The sequence below is a fragment of the Cyclospora cayetanensis genome, unplaced genomic scaffold (assembly GCF_002999335.1).
Source record: "Cyclospora cayetanensis isolate NF1_C8 unplaced genomic scaffold, CcayRef3 CcayRef3_contig_11, whole genome shotgun sequence".
In the NCBI taxonomy this organism is placed as follows: domain Eukaryota; phylum Apicomplexa; class Conoidasida; order Eucoccidiorida; family Eimeriidae; genus Cyclospora; species Cyclospora cayetanensis.
In genome coordinates, this window is record NW_020312048.1 from 152,764 (window position 1) to 167,566 (window position 14,803).

The 14,803-nt window shown below is 58.0% G+C and overlaps 1 protein-coding gene across 1 annotated transcript; it reads right to left on the reverse strand.

The window, feature by feature from the left end:
* Positions 1-12,011: 12,011 nt before the first annotated feature.
* LOC34624527 lies at positions 12,012-14,803 on the reverse strand. Its single transcript, XM_026334582.1, has 3 exons — positions 14,667-14,803; positions 12,306-14,476; positions 12,012-12,115 (listed from the first exon to the last, which is right to left on the reverse strand). The coding sequence occupies exons 1-3, from the start codon at positions 14,801-14,803 to the stop codon at positions 12,012-12,014; spliced, it is 2,412 nt and encodes an 803-aa protein (XP_026190367.1).

Genomic DNA, 14,803 nt, shown 5'->3' on the forward strand with positions numbered 1-14,803 from the left:
TCCTGAGAGCTACACGGCTGCCGGGCTGACGACCAGCTGCTACTCAGGCTCATGCCTACCAAGGATAGTGACACTTCAGTGTGAATAAGAGAGGCTCCATCAAGGGGAATAAAAGTCGAGGACATGGTGGCATCGGCAGCTCCTGCAGCATCCTGTTAAACTGCTGCGCTTGCTGCTGCAGGTGCAGCTGCTGCTGCTGCTGCTGCTGCTCTGCATCTGCCCCTGAGCGCGTGAGTGCCGGCAGCTTCAGGGGAGCGGCTAGCGGGTTCTGCCGCTGCAGGACCAGTTGCTCCTTCGACGCCCCCTGTGTCTCAGCCTGCAGCAGCATCTCGAGCTGCCGCTGCTGCACGGGAGAAAAGGGAATGGGGTTGCTGCAGCTGAGGAGGATCTTCTGCTGCAGAGTATTCGCATACGCGTCTTGCTGCAGCACACGGCTCGCTAGCTGTTGATAGAGCGAGTCTACCGACACTTCAAGCAGCAGCAGCTCGGCGCATGCAGCCTCTTCGCCTCGGTTGCTGCTGTTCTCTCGTGCAACAGCCAGGAGTTGCCGCACGGCCCCTACACGCTGCAGCAGCTCGAGGCAGCTGCAGCGCTTCCTGCAGCAGCCACAGGAAGTGCTAACGCTGCCGTTGGCCTCTTCATCATGAGGGTGTTGTGCCTCATTCTCCTCCTTCTGCTGCTGCTGCTGGTGCTGTTGTTGCTGGTGCTGTTGTTGCTGCCGCTGCTGCGAAGAAAAGTCGTTAGGGCACATCGAAACAGCAGGGTGACTCGCAATTGCCTGTAGCTGCAGAAGCAGATCCCCATACCGATCGTACGCGGTGTTGTGCTGGTGATGGGAAGACGGCTGCTGAAACGGCTGTTGCAGTCTGTTGCAGTAGAGAGCAACTTCCAACGGCACAGAAGGGACGGCTAGAGCCCTTGCGAATTCTTCGGGAAGGCAGTAGCTGCGGCACTCGTTGTTGTTGATGCTGCCCTTGCTGCTGAGGGTGCTGTCAACCTGTTGGGAGCTTCTCGGATCGACTGCAGCCGCTGCGCCTCCTTCTCTTTTCCCCCCCGCGGTTGTTGCGGAGAAGACTTCCTGCACACTGCCCCGACAGGCTTCAAGACCTACCCGCTGCTGTGCCCCCAGAAGAAACAAGAGACGCTGCAGCCGCGAGAGGGGAACGCTGAGCTCCTGCAAATACTCCGACACGGAGACGTCGACTCCGCTTTGCTGCATCGCAACTTCCCCGAGCTTCTTCTCTTCCATCGGCGGGAGCGGTGCGTCGCCATACGCTGGAGAGAGGGGAGAAGCACGTTCTGAGGCTGTCTCCGCAACCTGCTGAGAAGACAGCTCTGCCTCCGACTTCTGCGCGGCAAGCCCCTCTGGAAAAAGTTGCAGGGGGATGTACAACTGCGATCCCCTTTGCAGCTGCTCCTCCTCCTGCGCCTTCGGCTGCGCTCGCTGCTGCAGGTGTCTTTCTGTCTCCCGAAGGCTGCAATACGTCGCACGCGAAATGCCGAGAGCCTCCCAAAAAGCCGCCATATCATCACCCCCAGCTCGGCAGTAAGCAGTGAACGCCTTGAGAAGTGCTGCGTCCATTCCCAAGGCAAGCGCTGCTTCCGCAGCCGCTGCAGAGCAGTCCGTAGTCGCCGAAGGGCAGGCAGCCACAGACACCAGCAAGGGAGAAACTGCGTGAGGCGTCACAGAGAGAGAGGCAGCCCAAGCGGCAAACAAGGGGTCCCCAGTTCGCGCATATGCAGATCGAAGAATCTCGTCAAGAGCCTGCAGCACAACACGCGTGCGGCACACACCGCGCGAGCAATGCATCGCCCTGTAGGCTTGCTGTTGTGTCAATCGAGCTTTCCTTATCGCAGAATATATCCAGCGAATTTCTGCAGGTGCCTCGCTCTTAGCTCCCAAAATGCTAGCCAGCAAAGAAAAGCCAAGCCAAGAGAGTCCTCATAAAAAGCTAGCTGCATGCATGGCTGGCTAGCTAGACGGCCAGCCGCTCGCGCGGCAAAGCTTGCAGAAAACGTCTCGCCCTCCCTCCCTGGGCACGCAACGCCTTTACACGTCGGCAGAGCCGCGCAGCCAGATGCAAAGAAGCAGCAGCATTAGCAGCAGCAGCAGCTCATGCTAATGCTGTTGCATTTACCTGCATGAGGCGTATGCCGAGGATGAGGGGTGCCAAGGCTCCAAGACAAAAACGGATTACACTCCTCGCCTCAAGACTTTCACTCCAGTGCCTCCCCAGCAGCTGCAAGATCTGCTCTGCTGTCTCCGCTGCCGTGAACGGCAGCAGTGGAAAAGCAACGGCCTTGAGAGCCTCTTCCTCTGCTGTGCCGCTGCAAGGCGAGCATGCGGTGCCTAGGGGGCTGCAGACATCAGACGTCGCTGCAGCTGCAGCTGAGGCTGCTGCCACTGCTTGTAGACTCGGCTCTGCTGCTGGAGAAACACAGGGCATGAGCGGCACCTGGAGGCGGGGAGGTGGAGCCTCGAATTCCCCGCCGAAAAAGCACTGCTGCGATGCTTCTGCTGCCGTTGCTCCAGCAGCAGCAGCAGAAGCAGCAGCCACTGCAGCAGTTGCTGCTGCAGCCTCCACGCAGCTCGTAGAGCGACTTTGCTGCGGCTGCGGGAGACGAGAAGCAGCCTCCCGCGAGGAGGGGGAGCAGCAGCAGCAAAGACCTCGAGAAGGACTGCTGCTGCTGCTGTCTCTGTCTTGTACACACGCGCCAGCCGTTCCCCCCCCAAAGCCATAGCAGCAGCAGCAGCCGCTACCCCAAGCGTCGCTGTGGCAGCGGCGCATCGCCAGGGGTGGACAGCAACAGCTCAAGCTGAGGATTCTCGGGAGCTCTGGCCTCTTAGATCCCTGCAACTGCGCTGTTTGCTCTTCTTGGGAACGATCCTGCTGCTGCTGAAGCTGCTGCTGCTGCTCCTGCTGCTGCTCCCGCTGCTGCTGCTCCCGCCGAGCTAGCAGAAACTGAACAAACCCCTCTTGCTGCACATTTTGCCAGCCCCACAGCTCCACCACAACAAACGCGAATAGCCAAGACCAAAAGCTGACAGCCTTCTTGTCGTAAACGTCCTCCTTGAGGAGTCTGTGGAGGCACTGCAAGACGGCTTCAAGGTCGCCTAGGACGGTGTCTGACTGCCCTTCTTCCCCCTCCCCGCCGACATACCAAGGAGCTTGTGGAGAAGGGGGCAGCGGATTCGCCAGAAAGCGAGACGACTCAAAGAGCGCATGCAACAGCCGTCTCTGCTGCTTCATCTGCTGCTGCACGGCTTCGCGCGTGCTCTTTGAGCCCCCTCGAGGCGTTAAGCTGCTACGGCGCTTGGCATATCCCCAGACTTGCTGCTGCTGCTGCGGCTGCTGCTGCTCCAACTCTCCGTACATATGCTGGCTTGAACTCTGACTGGACTCCTGATCCCCCTGTTGCGCCGCTTGCTCGTGCGGGTGGTGTTGCGGCTGCTGCTGCTGGCGATGATGCTGGTGATGATGGGGGTGGTGGTGGGGTTGGTGGTGGTGGGGTTGCGAGGGCTGCTGCTGCTGATGCCCCGCATAGTGTCGAAGCGTGCCGCTCCTTCTCCCCGCGAAATGCGCAGAAGCGGCTCCTGATTCGCTGGAGGTAGTGGCTGCCGCAGCGGATGTACTTGCAGCAGCCGCCGTCGAATCGGATGGATTGAGGAGCATGAGCAGTTTGTCAGAAGCAAACAGCAGCTGCTGCTTCAAGCTAGGAGAAAGCAGGGGCTTTGCCACGTCGATGCAGAAATTGCCGCTATGCGGCGCTTGCGCACAGTGATGCCACCGGTAGGGGGGCTGGCCAGACCGCAGAACAAAGCTCACGCCGATCGCTGCAGTCGCATAAAAGCACATCAGCGGATGGATATCTTGTTTCCCATGTTTTCGCTTCAAACGTTTGGTGAAGGAAAACGTGGGAAAGCGGAGACGCGCAGCTGCGTAATGCACATTCGGGATCTGCAAGCATGGGAATACGCCGACAAAAATTTGTGGTATGAGAAAGCTCATGGTTGCTTTGTCATGGCAGAAAAAAGCTCATGGTTGCTTTATCATGGCTCTTCATAAAGAGCCACATGCAGTGTAAAGCCCCTCACTTGATTTGCCGTCAACTTTGCGGGGAATTCTGAGGTCTACGACATGCAACACAATGCTCCTGCAGCTGCTGCAGCAAATCTTGCTGCCGCCGCTCCCGTTACTAGCATCATGGCTGCTGCTCCTGCTGCTGCCGGAGGCGCAAAGCACCCCGTTGTTCCCCACAGTGACACGCAACATGGGCGTGTCTACACTTTGCGTGTCTGAGGATACGGAGCCGGCAGGCCAGAAGACCTTTGGGGGCTGTCTCCATCTCTGCCCCGTTATACTATTTGCACCAGTGGGGTTGCCTTTGACGTTTGGAATGATCGGGGGATGCTGATGCTGCTGCTGCTGCTGCTGCTGTTGTTGTGGCTGCTGCTGCCGCCGCTCTTCTGCCGCCGCTGCAGCGGAGGGTAAAAGACCAGCAGCAGCAGCAGCAGCAGCAGCAGCAGCAGCAAGGGCAGCCTGCTCATCGGCGGGCTTGTCAGCCACGGAGGAGGGGGGAAGCGGCGCGCCGCTTCCCCCCTCCTCCGTGGCTGACAAGCCCGCCGATGTCGCAGCAGTAGCAGCAGCAGCAGTCGAAGAGGAAAGTGCCGAGAGAGCTGCAACTGCCGTTGCACAGCACTCGTCTACTGCCGCAGTCGCGAGCTGCAAAGGCGTTCTGTCATCAAGAATAAGGCCCCAGTGGCAATAACAGGGAGAGGACGATCCCGACAGCGAGGAAACATTCCCCCCCTCCTGGTGGTCCTCATTGAGCAGCGCAACAAGGCGCAGCAACACTACCCCCGCCGCTTCCTCCACAAGAGCCATCTCGACTTCGCCCCCTTCTTCTCCCGATGACGCATACCTCCTGAGGCAGCAAACAAGCAAGCGGCGGATACGGGCAGCCGCTGAGAGCGCCATATAACAGAGGCGAAAAGTGCAACTAGGGGCTCAGGCAAGCACGCCAAAGATTCCACAGAAGCCGACACAGGCAGCACACCACAGCACCCCCTGAACACGGGGTGTGTGTGAGAGACAACCCCTTCAAAAGACCTTTTTCCACACGCGATCGCAGAGAAAAAAGGCACACCAGACTCCCATGCCACACACGCTCCAAGTATCGAAGGCAACCCGACGACCAAAGGAAACGTCTCGCACAGACGAAGCATTCTGATACACGCAAAAAAGGCGAGGCAACGCAAAGGAGGGAAGACACCCCCTCCGCGAAGACAGCAGCCAAAGGGGTCAGCCAGACGCCAAGAGAACACCACCAAAAGACATCACAAAAGAAAAAAAATGTGAAGTCACCGTACTTGCAAGCTAGCAGTCGAAGACCTCCGTAAAAGACTTTGTCGACATTCGCAATAGCAGAGGCATCCTGAGCTCCATCCAAAAGAGAAGGCAGCAGCAAGCGCCACACTTGGGAGCAGAAAGCCCTTTCTGCTGCACCACTTGCCGAGACTTCTGCCGCTTTAGCCGAACTCGCCTCTTCTGCTGCGACACATGCAGCCGCTGTTGCACACTGGGACTGAGCCCCTGCTGCTGCTGCCACAGCCGCACAGTTTGCCCCTGCTGCTGCTGCTGGCTCTGCTCTGCATTCAACGGCTGCTGCTGCTGCGCGTACAGCGACTGATGTCGCTGCGTTAGCCGTATCCGCTGCCGCGTCTGCAGCTGCAGTCGCCAGTGCTGCTGCACCTGCAGAGTCTGACGTATCCTCCAGCCTTCCCCCCCCCCGCTGCGTCTGCGGGTTCGCAGTGCTGCCATCGTAATCTGCCGATGTACCAGGAGGATCACACACTGCAGCAGCAGCTGCTGCTGCTGCTGCAGCGGGTTGCGCAATCGTCGCTGCCGTATTCGCTGCAGCTGCGGCACCAACGCCTCTACATGCGAAAGGCCGCTTTGACGGTATATTACGAAGATGGGTTTCTTTGCCATCGGAGCGCTCCTCCTCCTGCTGCTCTTGATGCTCCTCCTGTTTGTCTTCCTTTTCTTCTTCCTTTTCCTCTTCCTTCACCTCTTGATGCTGCTCTTGATGCTGCTCTTGATGCCCCTCTTGTTCGTCTTCTTTTTCCCCCTCCTGATCTTGCTGCTCCTGCTTGTCTTCATTTTCCCCCTCCTTTTCTTGCTGCTGCTGTTTGTCTTCTTTTCCCCCTTCCTTCTCCTCCTGCGGCTCTAGATGCTGCTGCTGTTGGTCTCCTTTTTCCCCCTCTTTCTGCTCCTTCTCCTCCTGCGGCTCTATATGTTGCTGCTGTTGGTCTTCTTCTTCCCGTTCCTTCTCCTCCTGCGACTCTTGCTGCTGCAGCTCCCACAAAATAACCTCCTTTGTCGACTGTAGCAGCTCCTGCTGCTGAGGCTGCGCGCCAGTCTCGTCCGCCGTGTTGAATGAAGACACTGTGCGCTGCAGAGACAGGTCAAGTGATTTTCCCTGACTATCGAGAAAGTGGAGAGCAAGCGGTCTTTGCTGTAGTGGTGCTTGCTGTAAAGACAGTAGGAGCCTCAGACGCCACAGACCAGCGCAACCCTTTCCGAAGCAGGGAAGGGTTGCAAGGGCAGCTATAGCTTGTGCGTCAGGTTCTTGCGCTGTGTCTCTGGTGGAAGCGAAAGCGCTCGAAGCATCAGAGGATCCCGCCTCTGCTGCCGTGAGGGAGAAACACTGCAGAAGGGGGGTCCCGCCAAGAAGCAGTTTCACGCAGTGCCACCACTTGCCTCCAACCCCTAGCTGTACACCTGCCAGAAGAGGCGAACTGTCTGCTGCTGCGGAAGGCTGTTGCTGCTGGTTGACGAAGATATCAAGAGCGAATGCTCGACCCAAGAACCACGTAAGGAGGAAGCACTGCGCCTTTTCTGCCGCTGAACGGAGTCTATCTGAGGCTTGCAGACACCGGAGGCGAAGCAGCGTGGGGACGGCGAGCAAAGGCTCGGAGCTCTGCTTGAGGCTTAGCGGCATCTGCTGCTGTTGCTGCTGCATGCGTATCAGCAGCAGAGCAGCCTGCTGCAGCGCAGCGGCCTCTGCAGCCGCCGCCGCTGCAACGCAGTCCACGGAGTAGTTGCAATTCGTTTCCGTCTTCAGCCACCCATGAACTGCGCTGTGAAGAACAAACTCGATCGCCTTCCGTTGAGACTCTTGAGGCTGCGTCTTCTCCCCGCTTCTGAGAATACGATTCGAGGTTATCCACACTGGGCAGCCGAGTCGCACAAACGCGCAGTACACCGGGCCCCTAGTTGCATGTCTGCAGCTGTTGCTGCTGTTGCCGCAGCACTCGTCGTCTGTGGTGCTCTTGCTGCTTTTACCGCTGCTCTTGCTGCTGACGTCTTCTTGCGCTAAGATGCCGCTGCTAGCCGCATGCTCCGGCAGGGCTGCAGTGGAGGGTGCAGCAGACGCACTGCTGCCAGTGCTGTTGCAGCTGCTGCAAGCCAAACAGCAGCTGCAGTGCCCCCCCGAAAGCACCTCGTCGCTCACGCTGCGCATCGAGGGCCTACTGCATCTGCTGGAAAGCAGGAGAGCTGAGCAGCAGAAACAGCAGCAGCAGCTGCAGAGGTACATCGGCGACTGCAGCGCCGCTTTGTTGGCGACGCGCACGCAATTCGGGAAGGCACAAGCCGCAGGAGGCTCTCTCCAGCTGCGTCCATCCGCCGCAGTAAAGCCCCAGTGTACATACAGCTGCTGCTGCTGCTGCGAAGGCAGTTGCAAGGAGCCTATTTCAGAAGGTGGCGACTCGGAGGCGTCTTTTGCTGCTCCTGCCGTTGTTGCTGCTGCTGCTTCTGCTGCACGCGTTGCTGCTGCTGCTTCTGCTGCACTGGTGCACGGCGAAGGAACTGCGTGGACGTCCAGCACTTGCGACGCTGGCGCTACTGCCGGGGCTGCTGCATCCGCCTCCCGCTGATGGGTGCTCGGCTCTGCAGCAGGAGGAGCGCCGCGAGTCTCTGCTCCTGAGAGAGCTTGTCGGAAACAGCTGCAACAACCCCACAAAGGAGCTTGGGGTGCGTAGACACCCGAAGCCACGGGGAGAAGCCGCCATCGCTCTTTGTGAGGCTGCTCGAGATCCTGTTCGTACCCCGGGGAAGCAACTACCTGCAGCAGAAGCGTGTGACTTCCACTGCTTTGAGTATCCTCGCTCAAGAGAAAGCTAGGAATGGCCAAAACGCGATGCGAGATCCGCCATTGCTGCGCCGTCCTGCTGCTAAAATGAGGCCCTACAATGACGTACCGCCGCAGCAAGTCTTGCAGCAAACGCTTTTGCAGAGCTCCCCCCCCCCATGGCTCCCCCTCCTTTTGCTGCTGCATCACAGGCAGGAGATCTGCTGTGCTCATCGAAGGGACGCAGCAGCAGTCCCTGTGGGGTGGGGTGGCATCCCTGTTCCTTCCCGCTGCTGCAGCACTCCTCCTGAGGCTGTACTGCCCGTCACTCCTGCCGCCTCCTCCAATCGCTGATTGGCAGCACCTATTGATGCTGGTGCTGCTGCTGCTGCGTCTTTCTTCCCTAGGAGCCGGAGATGCCTAACCGTATATATATATATATACGAATGTGTATATATATGTATACGTATGTATATGTGTGTATACAGGTAAGTATGTATGTATGAATGAATGTGCTGCATAGATTGATTCACATACATGCACACACATAGACACCTAAAATCCTCTCGGCTGGCAGGCTGGTGCTCCTACAGGCAATTACACGGGTAGTACTTTTCCCATGCGGGAGGCCAAAAAGCTGCGCTCTCTGAAAGCGTGTTTTCCGCCGGTTCGGCTTGCGCCGTTTTCGAAAACTCTTCAATGTCACAGGAGGGTGCACGTGCAAAGGCAGCAGGCGCTTCTGCTGCGGTCTAGAAGAGTAGACACTGCACCTCCTTTTGTTAGGGGTATTGTTGAGGCACAGGGTGTAAGGGCATCCGCGTAGATGGAAGCGAAGAGACACACGGTGCTGGGTGCTTGCGGGCAAGGGATGACGCCGGGAGAGGTAGAACTCTGTTTCCGGGTAGGGGAGCTTTGTAGGCTGCTCGCGTTTGGTGTATAAGTTTAATGAAGCTTCGAATTATTAGCTTAAACTTTTTAGGAATCTGCGAGCGTTGCTTAATTGAATGGCAAGGCACAGAATCGGTAGCTCGCGAGAAAGCCACTGGCACTGGTACGTCCACATTCGCTCCCACGGATGCTCTGCACCTGGACTGTGTGCAAATGAATTCCGGCAAATAACACACACGTCGCTTACATCTATTTGACAGGTAATTTTTTTTCTTTGTGTGTCGTGAAGTCTCGGGAGAAGTCCAAAGACATCCTTCTGCGCGCCTATAGAGGCTGCTGGTGCGCTTGCGCATATATCGCCTTTGCTGTTATTGCTCTTGCTGTGGGCGCAGTAATCGGGGAGGCTTACGTTTCTACAAATATGCGTCTGGCTAAGCCTAGAGTGATTCGAGTCATGAGGGTCGACGCTTTGCGAGCGCCCTTGGATAGCCCTCTGCGATCTCCTTGCTGGACGGGCTCTTGCCGGCCATGTGTATGCTGCAATGAGTGCGTCTTGCTGCTACTTCTGCTACAGCACAGAGTATCAGGAAGGCAACCAGCGCGGTAGTCGGGGATGTTGCTCAATGGCTAATGTAGAAGGCAGAAAAATGTTCGGCGGTGTGCCTAGTGGCGTGCTGCTTCGGTACAACAAGCCTAAGGGACTTTATCAGACTTGTACACACATGCCACATCATGCAGTTTCCTTCATGACGCTCTGACTGGTGGAACTAGCATCACCATTGGAAAGACACTCTAGTCAAGCGGGGTAAGCTAAAGATCGGCCCTTCTTTACTGTACTAGCGCTACACACACACACGTGATTCTGTTTTAGAAAAGAATCAAATGCTTAATTTGTTTCTTCACATCCAATATTACAATCGAGAGTGGAGTTAGCGCAATGCAACAAGGACCAATGTAATGGACCTGCACACTAAAAGCTAGGTACTGCTACGCCTTGGGAATACTCAAAGTGTCCAGAGCAAGGAGCTAAGCGCACTCTGGCTGCCCCTTACTCTGAAAATTGCAAGCAAGCAAAGACGGAGGCTCTTTTGTCACGCAGTCAATTACGTCTCTACAGTTCGTGTTGCGCTCCACCAAAGGTATGCGCAAGGAGACTTTTTCTCGTCAAGCCCAATACACAAAGCAATAAGAGGGAAGTAAGTCTATGTTCTCTTAAAAGAGCTCACTTTTCCATTCCCTACCCACGACCCTTCGGATTTCTTCACGCTTAGCTAGGGTGCGCGCTGCTGCAACCTCCAAGCAGTCCGAGCATTCACGCTAGCTGCACAAATATCTTGCGCCAATACACACGACATTGGGTCTTCTTGTATCGAGCTAACAGTACAACCCTGTAAAAAAGGATTTGCGAACAGACCAATCAATTGGCGAATTCCGCAACCATTCTTAGGCGCAGACAACTAGTAGGGTAGAACCTGCGTTAGTGCAGTATACACCGCTCTACCGTCTGCGTCGATACGAGGACCATCCCTTGCTCACTCAAGGGACCCGGTGAAGCTACATGCAAACAGGTTCTACTGTGCTGATTATATCTAACGAGCTACTGTGAACATGTGACCAAGTGGTGTCTGCTCACATTTGTAATTTATTGGGGCGTACTACTTCTTTCTCGCGACAAGACGCAGTGTCATGTGCTGGAGCGTTGGATGCTCTGTGCAACCAGCTGTAAATCATCATTTAAGTGGATAGAAAATGCAGCTACGCTGAGCCTTACTTTCCCTCTATACTCCTGGAGGAACCCTAACAAGCGTGCAAGAGGGGAAACCCTTTGAAAACCCACTCCACCCCTGTGTACCATGTTTCTATTGACGCTAGAGTCAAGTGTCGCCCTATGGAGACCCTATAGGGGCATTGTTTCGGATGCCGCAACTATTCGGGCACAAACGTGGTACAAGGAAGCAGGTAGATGTGTATTCAAGAGCGAAGGGCAGGCGAAGTGCCGACGTGTTGGGCTCTGTCCGGCTGTGCTGACCTTATCCAAGCTGCATGCGGTGCGATTGACTCTGCCTTTCGTGTACGTAACGGGAAAAACTCGTGCTGAGATCAAACGTCTCTTAGAGCTACGAAAGCGGCAGGCTACGCAGAGAAGCCCTCAGAGGGGTGCTGGGTGGCTGGACCAGTCTTCTAATTGCCCCCCTTGCCAAAGATTCGAGGGGCCCTCAGCGAAAGGCCGCCGCAGAGCAGTGGGGCCCTGAAGAGTCGAGAAGGGCCCCCACCTAGATGCTCCTTTAGGCGGGCTCAATGCCCAAACGGCTATTGTCTCGGCTGGAAGAGACCAGTAGGCTACGGCTCGCCCATCTGCGCTTTGCACCAGGCTTGATGCATTATCGGTCTTGGCGTAGCAGCCTCCCTGATGTGCTGCTGCTGCGTCTTCTGGCGTTGCCGTCTGGCTCCCTGGTAGCTCCCAGGAAGAGCGGCGCGGGGAATCCGTCAGAACCTCAGGGAGCAAGAAGCCTCCCCCAGGAGCTCCCCAGTGGGAGGCGTTAAAAGTAGGGTATGACGATACTGCATGCGGACCGGGCCTGCTGCGAGGCCCTCCGCTATAAAAGGGAGGAGACAGAGAGGCGCCTCCGGGGGGGCCCCCACTGGACGTTGAGGCTCCTGTCGAGGCTGCAGCATCTGGTGTCGGGGTTCGCGTGTTGCTGTCAGTGTTGCTGCTTTCGCGCATGACTGGCCTTTCCCCAAAGCCCCCAATCTTCAGCAACAGCGGCTGAAGCAGTGCCGCACAGTCTCCATACACGGCAGAACCCCCTGATGGCGCCCAGGAAGCCGGGGGCCCCCTGGTCGTCTCCTCTCTGCGTTTACCCCCGACGCCGTCGAGTTGCTGGTGCTCTCGCGGCTGCCTCTCTAAGAGACTCTTTCCCCCATCCCCCAGATAGCACCATACAGTGACACCTCCACGTCCACCGTTTCCTGGGCCCTTACCGTTCTTAAGGGCCCCTACAGGCGGCGCATAGGACGCTCCGCAGGGCCTCCTCCAGCTGTGCGCGAGCAGCAACTCCCCAGTAAGTCTGCTCCACAGCATTGACGTGACCTGAGAGTAAGCCCCAGGAGCGCACATATGAAGTCAACTCCAGAGAGAGAAGAAGCTCTGCACGTCTCACGGTCCCACGCACTGTCTGTTTCTTGTCTGAAGGCATGATACCAGAGTCGCAGGACGGCTCCTGCGGCTCTGGTGTCATGCCTTCAGGCGGTCTAAGGGATGTATCACTAAGGAAAACGACTTACGAGGCCCTCTAGAAAGATCTCGAGGATGGGGAACGGTTGTATGGCTTCGGAGTCTTGAAACCAAAGCTTCAGCTTGCTGCTGCCGCAAGCGGGCATAGGCAACAGAAGGCCTCTACTCCCCGCTGCTCCTGCCGCAGTGTCGCCTGCTGAGAGCAGCACCCTGGAGTCGTGAACGCAAAACGAGAGGCAACGAACTTTCCCGCCATGAGCCTCCCGAATAACTGAAGAGATCCCCAGCAGCCAAACCCCCGATATAGAGGGCCCCCTAGCAGCAGAGGACTCTGGATGCCTTCGCCGCAGGGGGCAGCTAGGGGTCTCCTCCGGTACGTGAAGCTGCACCCGAGGGCCCCCAAAATGCGGCAAGAACCTCTGCAACAGCCGACTGTGGGCATCCCTCAAGCATCTCGAGTCGTCTGGCTCCGTAGGAGGAGCCAGCCACTGAGTGGAACCTGTCCCTTCAAAGGGTTCGCAGATTTGGGGTACAGGCGCTGTGGCACTAGGGGACCCCCAGGGAGGGGGATCTTCTCCTACGGCTGAAGGAATCTTCTCCTGCGTCTTACACTGCTGCTGCTGCTGCTGCTTTTGCTGTGGCTGTTGCTGCTGGGGGCCTGGAGTCGTTAGTCCTGCGTCTCTACCCACTGGCGTGTCTGGAGGCGAGGCACTGGAGGGTTGTGTGGAGGCGTTGCTGAGAGTCTTGAGAGAAGAACCTCCTCGGATTCTGGGAACGCTGTCGTGCAGAGACAGAGAACCCTCAGAACTGAGCGCTGCCACTTTCTCAGCGGAAGAGAAGGCATCTTTCTTGAGGAGAAACGCTGGATTTCCTGAAGGCGGCACCATCAGCCTTCGGCCGGAGGGGCCCCTCAAGGGGGCCCCCCCCCCGGCCTCCAAGAGTGCAGCCGCCCGCTGGTATTGCCGCAAAGCCCCTAAAGACCATAAGAGAAGTGCTCCCTCCCTGCTTCCGACGACGAGGCATTCCCCCTCAGGACCCCACACCAAAGAGGTGGGGGAGTGTAACAGCACGTCGGCTGCGGCTGCGGGGGAGGGGCCCTCTGCATCTGTCCAGGGGGCCCCCAGAACCTCCTGCACAGATGCAGAGGGCTCTGGTACAGGGCACGCAAAGAGAAACGTGTGCATGCGATGCACAGTCACGCAGGCCTCCCCTGCGTCTCCGCCTGCCGTCGGAGACGCAGGAGAGTTCATACTCAGTTCCTGTGTCTCCAGTTTCCACAGCGCGATGCGGCCATCCGCATAGGCAGCAGCCAGCAGCAATTCATGGGGATGCCAAGCCAAGGCTGTCACCTCGGGAGAGCCTCGTAATGCACCTTCCCAGGTGCTGCACAGATGCTGCTGCGACTGCTGCTGCTGCAAATGCTGCTTCTGCTCGTGAAGCGTGTGGAGAGCCTTCAATAGGCTGCTGTGGTCTTCTTCAGCGCTCCCCAAGGCGGCGCCGTCGGGGGGTTCTGAGCTCGTGTCGGCTACACAGCGGCACGCAGGGGTGCAGGCCCCTTCCTGGGGGGCCCCCTCCCCTTCCTGGGGAGGGCCCTCCCCCGGAGGGAGTGGGAGGAGCCAGAATTCTAGCGCTCCCGACTCGAACCCCAGAGCGAGCACCGCCTCGTTTACAGTAGCGAATTGAACGCATGAGACGTTGCGACTGCCCTCGGTGCTCGCCGTTGCCTGCGAGGGGGGGGGGGCCCCTGGCACTTCACCCGTGCGAGAAGGAGGGAGGGCCCCCCGGGTTCCTCCGCCTCCTCTTGGAGACAAAGGGACTACGGGCGCCATGCCCCCCTCCTGTGAAGGCGCCTCAGAGACTCTTAGGGAACGCGCGAAGCTGGCAGGATCGCTGGCTCTCGAATCGCGTCGATCCACCAGCATGTGCTGCAGCAGGTGCGGCTGAGGCTGCATCGCATGCTCGTCTGGGGGCCAGAGCGCCTGAGGCTCGCAGATAGGAGCGCAGGTGCTGTCGGTGTTGGCTGTATATACTGTAGACAGCAGTGCAGCAGCAAACCGATGGCTGTGCAGTCCCCAGTGCATGGGTTGGCTCAGGTGTCGGTGTCTGAGAGCCTCGGGAAGGTCCAACGAGCGCAGGGGGCCCCTGCCCCAGCCTCGATTTCCGCTGTGCAGGGCCCCCACTGTGGACAGGAGAGTCGCCAAGGGAGCCTTGGGGGCCCTGCAGCCACATTTGCATGCAGACGCAGAGAAGGAAAAACGGCAGATGCACCGAGGGGAGTCGGGTTGGAGGGCCTATAGCGTCGAGCCGCGGGAGGAGGAGGCCGTCTGCGGGAGCAGCACACAGTCTAGTGCTCCGAGAAGGGCAGAGACGGAGTATAGCCACTACTGCGCGCAAGTGTGAAGCTCACGGCTTTCGAAGACTGCGTGCAGGGGACGGCCAAGGAGCTGTGCCAGATGCGGTTGCCTGGTCGCAAGGTGAGAGCCTGGGGGCCCCCGCGTAGCTGTAGGGCCCCCAAGGGGCCCCTTCTAGAGAGAACAGGCTCAT

Excerpts from the sequence above, each read along its gene's own strand:
- LOC34624527 (XM_026334582.1), bottom strand. The coding sequence starts at position 14,803 with ATGAGCCTGTTCTCTCTAGAAGGGGCCCCTTGGGGGCCCTACAGCTAC. Across the intron at positions 14,477-14,666 it reads GCACGCAGTCTTCGAAAGCC|GGCCCCCAAGGCTCCCTTGG; the intron begins GTGAGCTTCACA and ends ATGTGGCTGCAG. Across the intron at positions 12,116-12,305 it reads CTTTCTAGAGGGCCTCGTAA|GTCACGTCAATGCTGTGGAG; the intron begins GTCGTTTTCCTT and ends GCTTACTCTCAG.